Below are 13,611 nucleotides of genomic sequence, written 5' to 3'. Positions count from 1 at the left end.
TTTTCATTTATTTATTTATTTTGAGACGGAGTCTTGCTCTGTTGCCCAGGCTGGAGTGCAGTGATGTGACGGCACGATCTTGGCTCACTACAACCTCTGCCTCCTGGGTTCAAGTTATTCTCCTGTCTCAGCCTCCCGAGTAGCTGGGACTACAGGCATGCACCACCACTAACACTAATTTGTGTATTTTTAGTAGAGACGGGGTTTCACCATGTTGGCCAGGCTGGTCTCAAACTCCCAACCTCAAGTGATCCCTTGCCTCAGCCTCCCAAAGTGCTGGGATTTACAGGCACGAGCCACCGCGCCCAGCCTGCCTCTTCTTTTATGTTAATTGGCTGTGATGGTTGGTCACTTGCAGTGACCTGATGAAAGGGACGCTCAGAGAAGACCCCTGGGACTTTTAAGACAGAACAGGACTCAGGAAAAACAACTCAGCGTGTAGTGTTCTGTGTGCACATTTATTTCTTCAAAGATTGTTTGTGTTCCAGCCACATCTTCTCCAAAGGAACCCACCCAAGCCCGTGTGCAGGCTTGGTGCGGGACCGTCTTCGGCATTTAAAGTGCTATTGAGGAATACAATCATTGTCACGTAAGTTCATCACCACACTCCAGTGTCAGGCCAAACCCTTCCGCAGACCTGGAAAACCTGCCGTTTTCTTCTCTTTTTACAATGCAGTTTGGACATAACAGTGGTAAACGACAAGCCTCAAGGATGAATGGTGCGCTACTGCCCAGCTGCTGAGAGAACGGGGCAGTGTACTGTGTTTCCAATGCAAACAGTCATGGACCCAAGGTAACCTGAGTTTGCTCTGCAGGATTCCGCAGGGGCCTTGCCCTGTGCAGGCTGCTTTGGTCATCGTGTCTGGGCCGGTTTGGGGCAGTGGGGAGAGGGCCTGGCAGCAGGGTTGATGCCAGCCCCGAGGTCTGTTTTCCATCGGACAGAGATCCATGTCCTGACTTCCACCGTCCACCAATTTGTACTCTGAAGTTTCCAGATCAAGAGCCGTGAGATTATTACCCAGGAAACACTGGCCTTCGGTGGCCAGCAGTGTAGATTAATCTTTCCCTCTCTGCTCAAAGCAACTTTGCAACTCTCGTCTATAGAGGTGGCCAGTAAAACCCAAGCAAAAATCTAAATGGGCACCAAGGTGCCACTGAGTGGGCCTCAGTCATAAGGGATCGGGGCTGGGTTTGAACCCAGACTTGGAACTTGATTAAAATAAATTGCTCTGTCAAAACTCTCACAGCAAGTTTTCAGCAGGAACAAGAAGATGGCTACTTTTGTTATTGCTACAATAACACACACCTGTGTGCAGACACACATACCACACACACACACTGAAAGCTCCATTTCACTCCTCCACAAAGAACAGAGGTACCTCCTTAAACAAAGCAAACGGGGAAGGGTTGCAAGCTCATTAAAACCAACATGAGCACCCAGTTCCAGAGATACAGACACAGTTAATCTTAGTGTTCATGAGGAATCGCTTTTAAAACACCACTCAGCAAAACTTTCATCCAGACAAAAGCCAAAAACAAAAGCCCTCAAGCCGCAAAAGCTCGTAGAAGAGGTGAGACGATCAAGGTGATTTACACGTCAGTATTTTTAGCATTTGGTGGATAATCTTAATTTATCTTTAACCTTCACAACATTTACTTTATCATAAATACCCTACACCATGAAAAAAAAAAACCTGTACAAAATAGCTTGGGAAAGAAACATTCACAGTATCAATACAGGCCGTTTCTCACGGTGCTACCCTGAAGCCAGCCTATGTGTTTCCTTTGCCTTTGCTTCATAAACTCCCTCCCACATTGGTGTTTTCTGTAACTTCAGAAAAGGCCATTGGATGGAGACAACGTGAGTGTGTCTACAGGAAGCAGAGCCCTAGACCTAGGTATTCAACAGTAAGCAGTGCTCATGGGATTCATCTGGAAATGGAATAGTTAAAAACTATTTTTTTTTTTTTTTTAAGAGCAAGAAGGCTTAATACAAAATTCTGGGGCCGGCATGGTGGTTCATGCCTATAATCCCAGAACTTTGGGAGGCCGAGGTGGGTGGATCACCTGAGGTCAGGAGTTCGAGACCAGCCTGACCAACGTGATGAAACTCCATCTCTACTAAATACAAATAAATTAGCTGGGGGTGGTGGCTGGCGCCTGTAATCCCAGCTACCTGGGAGGCTGAGGCAGGAGAATCGCTTGAACCCAGAAGGCAGAGGTTGCAGTGAGCCGCCACTGCACTCCAGCCTGGGCAACAGAGGGAAACTCCGTCTCGAAAAAAACATTTTTTAAATAAAAAATTAAAAAAAACTTCTGATCTCCTCGCACTTGAATAGAGTACACCTGAATTCCAAAATCAAATAAAAAAGAACAATTAAAAACTTCGCATCAGTGTCCGAAATTCTGACACATAATATCCTCTGGGAATTCTTACATGTCTCAGGCTCTTTTTACCACATGGCCAAGAGCAGTAAAACTTCAAGTAAAACATTCAAGTGAACATCTGTCCCATCTGTCCCAAAAGACTAGCAGTGATGCCTGACTTTGGGGACAGAAACTTGGTAGTATTCACATATTTTGAAACTCCAGGTGCTTTTTTTACAATGATTAAAACTGGAATATAATTTTTAAAAACAAAGCAGGTTGAAAAAGTCATTTTAAAGTCACTTGATAATTCCTGGAACACCTAAGAAATTTGTAATGCGCATTCTAAAGTGAAATTCCTAATGTCGTTTTCTAATCTCTCCCCCTAAAAAAGAAGAAAAAAATCCCATAATTTTGGTTTTTATACAGGTTTTCACTAAAAAAGAAAAAAATCCTAAAATTTTGGTTTTTATATAGGTTTTTACTCACCAGTGGCTCTATTACCCCCAAAATATTTCATGTTTAAGGATTAACAAAAGAACCTACGGAAGGAATCTCGCCCATTTCCATCTCCATGACAGAAGTCAAGCTTTCATAATGGCCTTTTACATCTCTTTGGAGAAAAGTGAATCATATTAAACTGTCAAAAACACTTCACCCCAATGATGACTGTTCTTTAACCAGCATGTCTACGGGAAGTGGCACATTCAGGGCAGACCAAAGTGAAATCTGTGAATGAACTGAAACAGAAAGGCAACTGATGAGGAAAGCGACTGGAATGATACTTAGGGATATTCAAATGGTGTGCCAGGTGATCACGTTTTCCACCAAAACAAACCCAAACAAGGGCACCCCAACCTGTGTCCAAGAGGACTGTTCACAGCAAAATTCTGAAGTGCTCATAGAAAGAATTTCCTGCAAGTTTGGCCCATTTGTTATTAAACTTCCATTCCTAAGACTGACACCTGAGACACAAAATAATTTCCTCCACTGCCCTAAAAGGACTTTGTTTTGGCTACTGGCAGCATTTGGCAAAATCCATGTATGTGTTTGGTTACCGTTTTGTACGCGCGGTCACGTATGGCTCCTGACTTCATCCGACAGGCCTGCTGCGCTCGGTTAGCAAGTATGACAGGCGGGAGAAAAAAAAAACTTGGATGTCAACTTCTCCACTAGTATTATTAGAGCTTTTAACACGATAGAGAAAAATGTAAAAACCATGTGAGAATATATGTATCTTCCACTTGCAAGTAGGCTCAAAGTAAACTTAGAAAAGTGTTCTGCAAACTATGCATAGGATATAGTTAGTGTTCAAGTTCTATGGCTAATATCAAAGGTAGATGACTTCCTACATCTGTCATAGCGTCTCCATTCCTACCAAAATTTATTTATCCACATCCTGTCTATGTTCCACTTCCCTGTACTCAGGGCCAGCTGCATTTTTTATTCCAAGCAGCAGATGAGGAGAGGTGACCCACCCTTTCCATTCACAGTGACAGCACAGGGGGTCACCTCCTTTTTGTGACATGGTCCAGGCATGGACCAAAAACACTTGTTAGTGTAGAATAGGTAAACTGAGTCCCTCACACCTGCCCTCCACAATCCATTAGAGTACATTATTTCACTTATAATGTTAATCTCCTTCTAATATTGAACCCTAACTCTTAGCTTTGAGCACAGCCCAAGCTCTGCGGCTGTCAAGTCTCATTTGGCATCTGGTGGCGAGTTGGGCTTTTTATCCTCTCTTGAGGGAACCTCCTGGCTGGAGACTCAGATTTTGTTTTCCCTTTAAAAGACTAGATGGTTGGAAGAAACCCAGCAAGACAAGCGGGGCATCTGGACATCAGGCGGGCACACTGGCTGCGTCCTGGTGAGGGTAGTTAACGCGGGTGCACGTCTTCTGGCTTGGAGGTGATGACCTCAGGCCCTATGTGCAGGGCTCCACGGGGGCACCGTTCATGGTGTTCTTGTTTCTGTGCCTGGAGAGCAGCTTCTTGTTCAGGATCCTGGTGAGGGTGACGCCTTTCCTCCGGGAACCCTCTGGCTGCTCCAGGAACACAAGGTCATTGTGTGACTGACTCATGCCCGGGTCTTTCTGTTGATGCCGCCGGCGGAAGAACAGCTTTGCCCCTTTCCTTAGAATTCCTCCTGGAAGAGGGAAGCACAGGGGCTGGTCAAGTGGGCGGGGAATAAGGGGCTGAATGACTGCTCCAATGGGACAAAGGGAAAAGGAGGCTCAAATGCCTCTAACAAAGGGCAGGTTTACTACTTCAATGTGCTGTCACTATCTGCATGAGAAAAAAACAACTGGAATCTGGCTTGTACAAAACGAGATTTTTCAAGATGAAATGGAAAGGAGATTATAACAGTAGAAGCAGTAAGCCTGGACTATCGCTTGGTATCCCTTTCCAAGGATGGTATTTATATTCCTGATGTTTTTTGGGGATGGAGTCTTGCTGTCTGTCACCCAGGCTGGAGTGCAATGGTGTGTGCGATCTTGGCTCACTGCAACCTCTACCTCCAGGTTCAAGCGATTCTCCTGCCTCAGCCTCCCAAATGGCTGGGATTACAGGTGCGCACCACCACGCCTAGCTAATTTTTTGTATTTCTAGTAGAGACGGTTTCACCATGTTGGTTAGACCTCAGGTGATTCACGACCCTCAGCCTCCCAAAGCGCTGGGAGCTGGGATTACAGGCATGAGTCATCACACCTGGCTTATATCCGTGATTTTCTATCAGACCAAATGGAGGCAGACAGCTGTTGCCTCGGTTGGGACACCAAGGACACCTGGGTCCCTTCTGTGCCACCCACTTCCCCTCATTAAGAAAGGTGTAGGTGGCAAAGAAGTACTGTGCCCCAGAAAGGATCATTACACTCATAAAACCCAATTAAGACCCTGAGAACAATGGTATTCACTTTCTAAGGAATATTAAATAATAGTTGCTTTTTTGGGAATAAGATTTTATTAAAAAATAATTCCAGATCCTATCATATCTATTAGGCCATGCCATCTGAAGTTTGTCACTTGGGCATATTTGGTCTACAAAACCTCAATTTTGTGTCGTTTGATCTATCTGTTTACAGATAGATACAGATCTCTATATACAGATGTTTATCTGGATATAGCTATCCATCAAGTAGTAGAATATGGAATAGAAAAAAATTAGCAGCAGCAGCAGCAGCAACAATAATTTCAACAGCAATGATTCCTTAAAGATCAAGTATGAGCTAATGTAGAGGGTGCAAGAGCCCACTAATTTGCTTTTTCACAAATTAGTTTAACATCTTATTAACCAAGGCTGGCAAGGTTGAGGGAGTAAGCATTTCAGTCCAGCCTGTGAAATTCATTACCACTTGCATGTAGGTGGTAATGACTTTGAAAGAAGACAGGTCTGATCATCATGAAGAGGAGCTTTATTCTTAATGTGATAATTTATTCCCTTTGTGATAGGCATATCCAATAAACATCTCAATAGCCATGACATATGCAAATCGCCACTCACGTTGAGGAGGTTAAAGGAGGGGATGAAGAGTATCAATTCCCTCTTCTAAATGAAATGCACACCAACAATTGTGGCATCTGAGGGCAGTCGGAGAAACCTGACCTAGACCTGCCTATGAATCTTTGTATAATCAAAGCCTGCTATGGGGAAAGAAGCATGTGCCCCTGAGCCTGACTTTAAGCACGAACTACTGTGTCCCATCTGCTCTGCCCAGGTTACATACAGGACAGAAACTGAGAAGATGAAGGGCCGCAATGGACTGAATTTAATTTGATCAAAGCGGCCATAATTTTTTAAAAACTTGACTCTCTTAATACAACCAAATCACTTCTTCTGATGTATCATTTGGACATTTTTTTACAGTGATCTAAAGTTAGGAGCCTGTGTGCAGGGGTTTCAGGGACTGCTGGAAAAGGAATGAAAAAGGAGAGTAAATAGTATCAACGTGTAAATGATGTCCCTGTTGTCCGCAGGCCTAATGGTACACCTGTGGGACATCAGTGTCAGTTCCTGGAGTGATTCACGTCCCTGAAAAATGCAGCACGTCGTGAAAAACCAGCCATCAGTAGGGAGTGTTCTGACGGCTGGATAATGACCCCCAACTGGACATGACTTTGGAGTTTGCCCAGTGGGGCAGATGCAGTGGTGCCGATGTGGCTAACTGCCTTTGCATCAGAGGGCACCTGCTGGGGAAATGCCCGGGGCATGGTGATAGGGGCTCCCAGGCAGAGGAACCCCCAGCTGTCAGGGAGCTCTGAGACCACCAGGTGACCTGAGGTTGGGGGATGAGGGGGACCCTCATGGTATTTCTGATCTGTAGGCACCTGCCTTGAAGCTCTGCTTTAGGCTGACCTTGGAGGCCCTGAAGGGCCTATGGACATGGGCTCTCAGGTGGAACGGGGGAGAGGAAAGGGTGGATCCAACAGCTTCACCTGGACTGCTCCAACATCACCCCCTTCACTTCCCAGGGGGAATGGGGGCCTAGGAGGAGGGAACACCAACCCATCCCCCGGGTCAACCACAGACCCACGGTCTCAGAAACCCCAGCAGTGAGAGGTTCCTTCCTGCTCCATCTCCAAAGTCCATTTCATAGGCATCCCTGCACTGAAGCTGGCCTGGGGTCTGGAGCCAGGCCTGAGGTATGAGCAGGGACACTGTGATGGGCTGAAGTTGGCTCCCCCACCCCCACCCAAATTCATATGTTACAGTCCTAACCCCCAGTACTTCACAGAATGTGACCTTATTTGGAGACGGGGTCTTGGCAGAAGTCATCAATTTAAAATTAGATCATCAGGGTGGCCCGTGATCCAATATGCCTGCTGTCCTTATCAAAAGGGGGAACTCAGAAACAGAGACAGACACACAGGGGAAGACATTGTGAAGGGTCACAGGAAGGACGCCACAGGAAGATGAAAGCGGGGCACAGGGCGATGCTTCTACAAGCCAAGGAGCGCCAAAGGTTGTCAGCAGCTGTCAAGAGCTGGAGAGGCGGGAGCAGGCTTTCCCACAGGGCCTCAGAAGGGGTGGCCCTGCTAGCACCAGCAGCTCAGACTTCCAGCCTCCAGAACAGGGAGAGAATCGGTGCTCCTGGTGTTGAAAACACCCAGTTTGTGGTACTTTGATACAGCCCTGGGAGGAGAGGGGGTACATTTGGCTTAAGGATCCAGGAACACCCGCCATGTCTTCCTGTTCAGTCCTCAGAACCCAGGCAGACACCTGGAGGAGTGGGGGAGCGGAGAGGACAGTGGAGCAGTGTCCTCAGCCCCAAGCCCTCGAATCAGCCGGGCTCTAAGGACTACAGGCGTGCAGGCCCTTCCTGGAGAATCTGGCACGATGGGGTCTGGGGACACCAGGCATGAGCATTTTTCAAAAGATCCCAGGTCTTTCAAACATGCAGCTGGGGTTGCCCACTGCTAGCCCAGGTCTGGCCAAAATGCCACTAGTGCTTAGAGCACCTGGAGGCCACAGTGGACAACGCAGGGACAGGCCAGGGCCAAGGACACGGGCACCGTACCTGCTCTCCTGTGTGCCGCTGCTCATGCTCCTTCACGCTTCACTCTGGGGGACTGCAGACCACAGGGCTGTGTGGGGAGAAGCTGATGCAGCCCACCCGCAGGGCCCCACGCCACGCCAGAGACGCGCGGTGTGCCCAGGTTAAGAAGGAAGTGGGGTGTGCAGACAGGCAAGGCACGGCTGTGTTCAAAAGACCTCAGAACAGGAATAGGAGCCGGGCGCAGTGGCTCAGCCCTGTAATCCCAGCACTTTTGGAGTCTGAGGTTTGGAGAATCCCCTGAGCCCAGGAAATTGGAGACTAGCCTAGGCGACATAACAAGACCCCATCTCCATTTAAAAAATAAAAATAAAAAAAATTAAACTTTAAAAAAAACAAAAATAAAATGGGATATGCACATTTTCAAGCAGTTACTTTAAGTTATGCAAGGGAAATCGAACTACAAGTGCCTAAACCTGGGAGGCTGAGGCAGGTGTTTTACTTGAGCACAAGAATTTGAGACTGCAATGAGCTATGATCTTGCCACTGCACTCCAGTCTGGGTGACAGAACAAGACCCTGTCTCTAAATAAAATAAAATAAAATAATAAAAATAAAAACTCCTTAAAATTCTAATTCTTGGCATATTAAGATGAAATAGCAAGGATTGCAGCCTGCATGTAAAAAGAAGGTAGACAAGCAAGATTGGCACGGCGTGTTTGTTTTAACCTCACTACTGGCTCCAGTCCGTTGTCTGTCCGGACCCTGAGGGACTAACTTGTTTTGGCAGCAGATCCCCGCCCCAGGGAGCCCTACGCCTCTTCCATGGGCCACACCCCACCCCGAGGGGCTGGTAACAAGGTTATTTTCTGTTATTCCATCTTCACTCACGCTCTCCAGAGCATGTCTGCTGTTTTGTTAAATTTCTTTTTCTTGAGACGGAGTCTCGCTCTGTTGCCCAGGCTGGAGTGCAGTGGCGTGATCTCAGCTCACTGCAACCTCCACCTCCCAAGTTCAAGTGACTCTTCTGCCTCAGCCTCCCGAGTAGCTGGGATTACAGGTGCGAGCCACCACGCCCGGCTAAGTTTGTATTTTTACTAGAGACGGGGTTTCTCCATGTTGGCCAGGCTGGTCTCGAACTCCTGACCTCATGATCCACCCGCCTTGGCCTCCCAAAGTGCTGGGATTACAGGTGTGAGCCACCGCTCCTGGCCTGTTTTGTTGAATTTCATAGTTCAACATCAATGCCAGAAACCAGATTATGGTCATATGTGCCCATGTGCAAATCTTCCTGAAATCGTTTGTGTGACTTGCACTTTCCCCTAACCTGATAATTTGTCACAGCTTCTAGGGGGATGGCATCAACTTCTCATACAGGGGATGGTCATGTGCGGGTAGGGACTGAGGTTTGCAGTTCTGTAGACTGGACCCTCAATGATATCCCCCAGCTGCCTCTGAGGAAGGAGGCCTGATCCCTACCATTTTTAGGGTTGCTTTTGGTCACTGTTTTCCTACCTATGGGATTTTAAGATAGATTCCTTAATTAGCTATTTATGTCTGCTAGACTCTGTAGGGACACATGAGGATGCTAAGGTTTGGAGAGGTGGCTGTCTTTGGGTCGCACACTAACGGGGCGGGTGTGTAACACTGGGCTTTCTGGCTCTGAAGTTCATGTTCCCAGGCCCTGCTCTTCCGTGCTGCTAAGGACGGCATCTGAGAAGTGGCCAGCCAGGTGTCTGGAAAAATGGGCAAGTCTGTGGCCCCTGGGGAGGAGACTCTGGAGAGTGTGGATACATCAAAGCCCTTGGGGTCTCACGGAGCAAAGCCCCCTAATCCAGCAAGGACTTGGGCAGGATTCCCAGAACGAGTTGCGTCTCCAGAGAGGCATGCAGGGGGCGGGAGAGGATTCCAGCCACGCAGACTCATCTCAGGCAGACTCATCGTCAGCCATGAAGGACCACCACACGGACGGAGGCCATTCCATTCCCTTTCTCCATAGCAATGGGAAAGCCTGTCTCGACTTGGAAGCAGATTGTTCACTGTCACCTTTTGGGTAAACGATGCAGGGAGAACACGGCCCCGGATTTGCCAGTGCACACTAAATAGCCGCCCCACGGTGGTTGCGAGGGACGGGGCTGAGACTGGAGCACGCTCTTGTCTATTGGGCAGTAACCCCGTATGGAATGTACCAGTCTGCCCACCTCGATAAGCAAGCCTGTGAGGTGTCGCTGTGTCAACCTGGCCGCAGCACCCAGAGATTCAACAGAACATGAACTGAGATGCTGCTGGGAAGGCATTGTGTAGATGTGGTTAACAACCCCAGCCAGTGGACTTTAAGGAAAGGAGAGTATCCTGGAGAATGTGGGTAGGCCTCGTCCAATCAGCTGAAGGCCCTAAGCGCAAACACTGGTTTTCCAGGGAGGAAGAAATTCTGCCTCAAGACTAAAGCATCAGCTCTTGCCGGGGTCTGTGGCCTGCCGCCTGCCGTGCAGATTTCAGACCTGTCAATCTCATGAGTCAGTTCCTTAAATATGTAACCTATGGGTTCTGCTGCTCTGGAGGACCCTGACTGATCCAGGAACTGATGGTCTGGATAATCAGACCATCTGGATGATCTGGACCAAGCACATCATCTGCTTGACTTTGAGCCTGCAGAAACTGTTGCCCTTTGCTGATAGTGAAGTTCACGCCACAGGCAAGAATAGCCGGTGCCATGTTGATTTCAGGAAGCCTGACTACTTGACTCCAGGCTACCTTCTCTACGCCAACAGCAAGAAGCAAGATTTAGACCTCACCCACAAGCTTCAAGATTCCTGAAGATAATCTGGGCGGGGGTTATGTGAAATTTGAGGCAAGTAACCAAGATTTTAAATGGGAGACAGGGAGAAGAATAAAAGTCCTTCCCTGGTTCTAACAAAGTTTAAAAAACAAATCACAAGAAGGCTGAAGTATAAACAAATACATGAAAGAATTTAAACATCATCTAAATTATAGCTCTAATGTCATAAATATTTCCAAATTTATTCCTATTTGTCTCTTACAGAGTCTAACAGATATAGTTAATTGAAGGATCTGTCTTAAAACCCAGCAGAAGGGAAAAACAATGACCAGAAGAAAAAAAAAATTGTCTTTGGCTTCCCAAGAACAGCATCAGATTTCAACTGGAACAACAGATGGTCCATGGATAGAAGTGACTACTTTTTAGCTCTGGAGGACGAAAAAGGGAATCAGCCTCTTCCTGTGGGTGTCACAGAGAGGTCGCCCGGTCACATCAGGTACCAGAGCGAGCACCCTCACCCGATAGGCACTGTACAACCTCAGCCAGAGCAGTTTCAGGAGGAACACGGGGAACTAGCAACCTAGGAGGGGAAAGGCGGAGATGGGAGGGAACACGAGGCAGGCAGGTCGGCTGGCTGCTGAGCTACAGGCTGCACTCCTAGGATGGCTACGTGTAATTGAAAAAAATAAGACAAAAATAACTTACTGTGCAGGCAATTAATTCTGGTTGGCATAGTGATCCTCTTAAGTTAAAGGGAATGAGCATGAGATGAAGAGAAGTAAGAAGCAGAAAGAATTATGCAAGAGCAACATCAGAGTGGACGTGGGTAAGGGTTCTGAGCCATCTACAGACACCACACGCACACGGGACGCCGCTGTGCAGGATATTTGGCAAGGTTCCTTACTGTTAAAGTTTTTTTCCCAAAACCTCCCTTGAAACTTTTGTTCTTACTTGTGGTAACACACCCATAATATACCCTCTTAACCATTTCTACCTACACAGTTCAGTGGTGCTGACTCTATCTACAACGGTGGCCAACTTCATTGATCTTTTTTTAAACTAAAAGTAAACCAAAATTTGGGGAATACATTTCCTGTGTGGGCTGGTTTCCAACCAGCAGAACCTCAGGAGGGTTCTAAATACACAGGCACTCTCAGAAACCTAATATAGACTCCTTAGCAGGACAGAAGATACAGGTAGTTCTTAAACCAAAAAAAAAAAACAAAAAACAAAAAAAACAAGCTTTAGTTTTTAAAAACGACACCCTCTATCACCAGTTTTGAAAAATGTTTGGTCAAAAAATGAAAATGACTTGGCACCCAGAACACAGAATCGTGTCAGACTGTGACAACATCTCACAGAGATGCTAATTACAAGTCTCTTTAAAAACACTGGAAGGAAACATTTAAAACTGCTGCCAAATATGTCCTGTTCAAAACCCTGGGGTCAACGCGGTAGGGCCACAGGAGTGAAACGCACGGCACGGCTGAGCCTCTCTGCTGCATTCCCACCTGCCGAGCCTCCGGGGAGTTCTGAGCCTGTGCTGTAGGTGGCCAGCACCAGCCCCCAGCACACCTGCCCGACACCCAGTCCCCAAAGGGTGGCCCCTCATCCACCTGACCCGTGAAGGGAGAGGAGCAGGGTGGGTGGCACAGCAAGGATGGAAACCCAGGGAAAGACTCTCCCGAAGGGAAACCAGACAGAGAAGCAGGAGGGACCGGGTGAAGGAACACAGATCTTTGCATGAACAGGGTGAGCGAGGCTTGGCATTTCAGAAGGAATGAGGAGGGCGGATGGGGGGTTGGGTTCTGCCAGGACAAGAGGAAACGGGTCATTGAGTTAGGGAAGGGAGAGGAAGAGCTACCCCACCATGCGCCCATGTTTGTCCCGCCTCACCCAGCACTCACCGTCTCCAAGACAAAGAATAGGCCACAGGTGTGTGTCAGGTGACCAGGTCACCTTTGACGTAACCCAAGCCAAGGCCTCTTAACAGGAGCACAGGACCGCAGAGGTCAGTGTGCAGCTTACAGCCCTCAAGAGCTCTGTGGAGGGGGGTCTGCGCATAAAGCGCCCCAAGGCCAGGCAGTGGGCAAACAGATCCAAGGGGTCTGAAATCTTATCCAGGAATTTCCTCCTTCTCCCTTTCCTCTTCTAACTTTCCATTTCCCCCCAGCACCTATCCCGACTCTGCACTGGTAAGGACGGGGGCATAGGAGAGGGCGGCCACCATGCCATCGCTGAGGGACACGAAGAAAAGACAGGGAGAGAGGGGATGAGGACAGACTTAAGGACAGTGCAGCCCACGACAGGCTGTCAGCTTTGGCACCAGGGACATTTGGGACCAGAGCGTGCTGCACTGTGAGGCTGCCTTGTGGGGGCGTGTCCTGTGCACGGCAGGGCACTGAATGGCATCCCTGGCCTCTATTCACTAGATGCCGGTTGCACCCCAGACTCCCAGCTGTGACAACTAAAGTGTCTCCAGCACTGCCATATTCCCTGGGGGAAAAAGTGCCGGGCTTGAGAATCACTGGTCTATGGCATCAAGAACAGAGGACAGGAGGCAGCGACGGCAGCGCTTAACAAAGCTCCCCCAAGGAGCCCCTGCAATTTCCCGACACAGACAGTCTTAGGACATCCTGAGATTTCTGCTGAAAGCCTTGGAGCCCCACACAAGAGCCAGAGCCAGGAGTTGATGCTGAGTTTCACCTGAGCTCACAGCTTGGCCTGCCTTGCCCCCAGTCCTGTCTTCTGCACCGAGATGTCCTTTTGTCCCCCAAATGGTGGAGTCAGGTGGGCACAGGCAGCGGCCATGCTCCTCATCTTATGGAGGAGGATGCTGAGGCTCGGTGAGTCTCACATCTGGAACCGACCCCAAGCCCCTAGACTACATGCCCTTAGCAAATACATTCAGGTTACTCATGCCAAGGCACTGTCTCGGCAAATCTGCACACGCCTAAGGAATTTATAGTTTT

At 48.1% G+C, this 13,611-nt stretch overlaps 1 protein-coding gene across 4 annotated transcripts in view; it reads right to left on the bottom strand.

Moving 5' to 3' along the window:
- Positions 1 to 441: 441 nt before the first annotated feature.
- Positions 442 to 13,611, bottom strand: part of C2CD2 (C2 calcium dependent domain containing 2) — a 70,021-nt gene continuing 56,851 nt past the window's right edge. For 3 of the 4 annotated variants that reach the window (XM_005548633.5, XM_005548634.5, XM_045389326.3), the window contains one exon: positions 442 to 4,515. In XM_005548633.5, coding sequence (XP_005548690.3) covers positions 4,295 to 4,515 — 221 coding nt within the window. In that variant the 3' untranslated portion in view covers positions 442 to 4,294. The remainder of the gene's footprint in view (positions 4,516 to 13,611) is intronic. The other variant, XM_074033977.1, reaches the window with a different exon arrangement.

The sequence above is a fragment of the Macaca fascicularis genome, chromosome 3 (genome assembly GCF_037993035.2).
Source record: "Macaca fascicularis isolate 582-1 chromosome 3, T2T-MFA8v1.1".
NCBI classification, from domain to species: domain Eukaryota; kingdom Metazoa; phylum Chordata; class Mammalia; order Primates; family Cercopithecidae; genus Macaca; species Macaca fascicularis.
The sequence above is the reverse complement of the archived record's forward strand: the minus strand, read 5'-3'. Positions and strand labels throughout refer to the sequence as shown.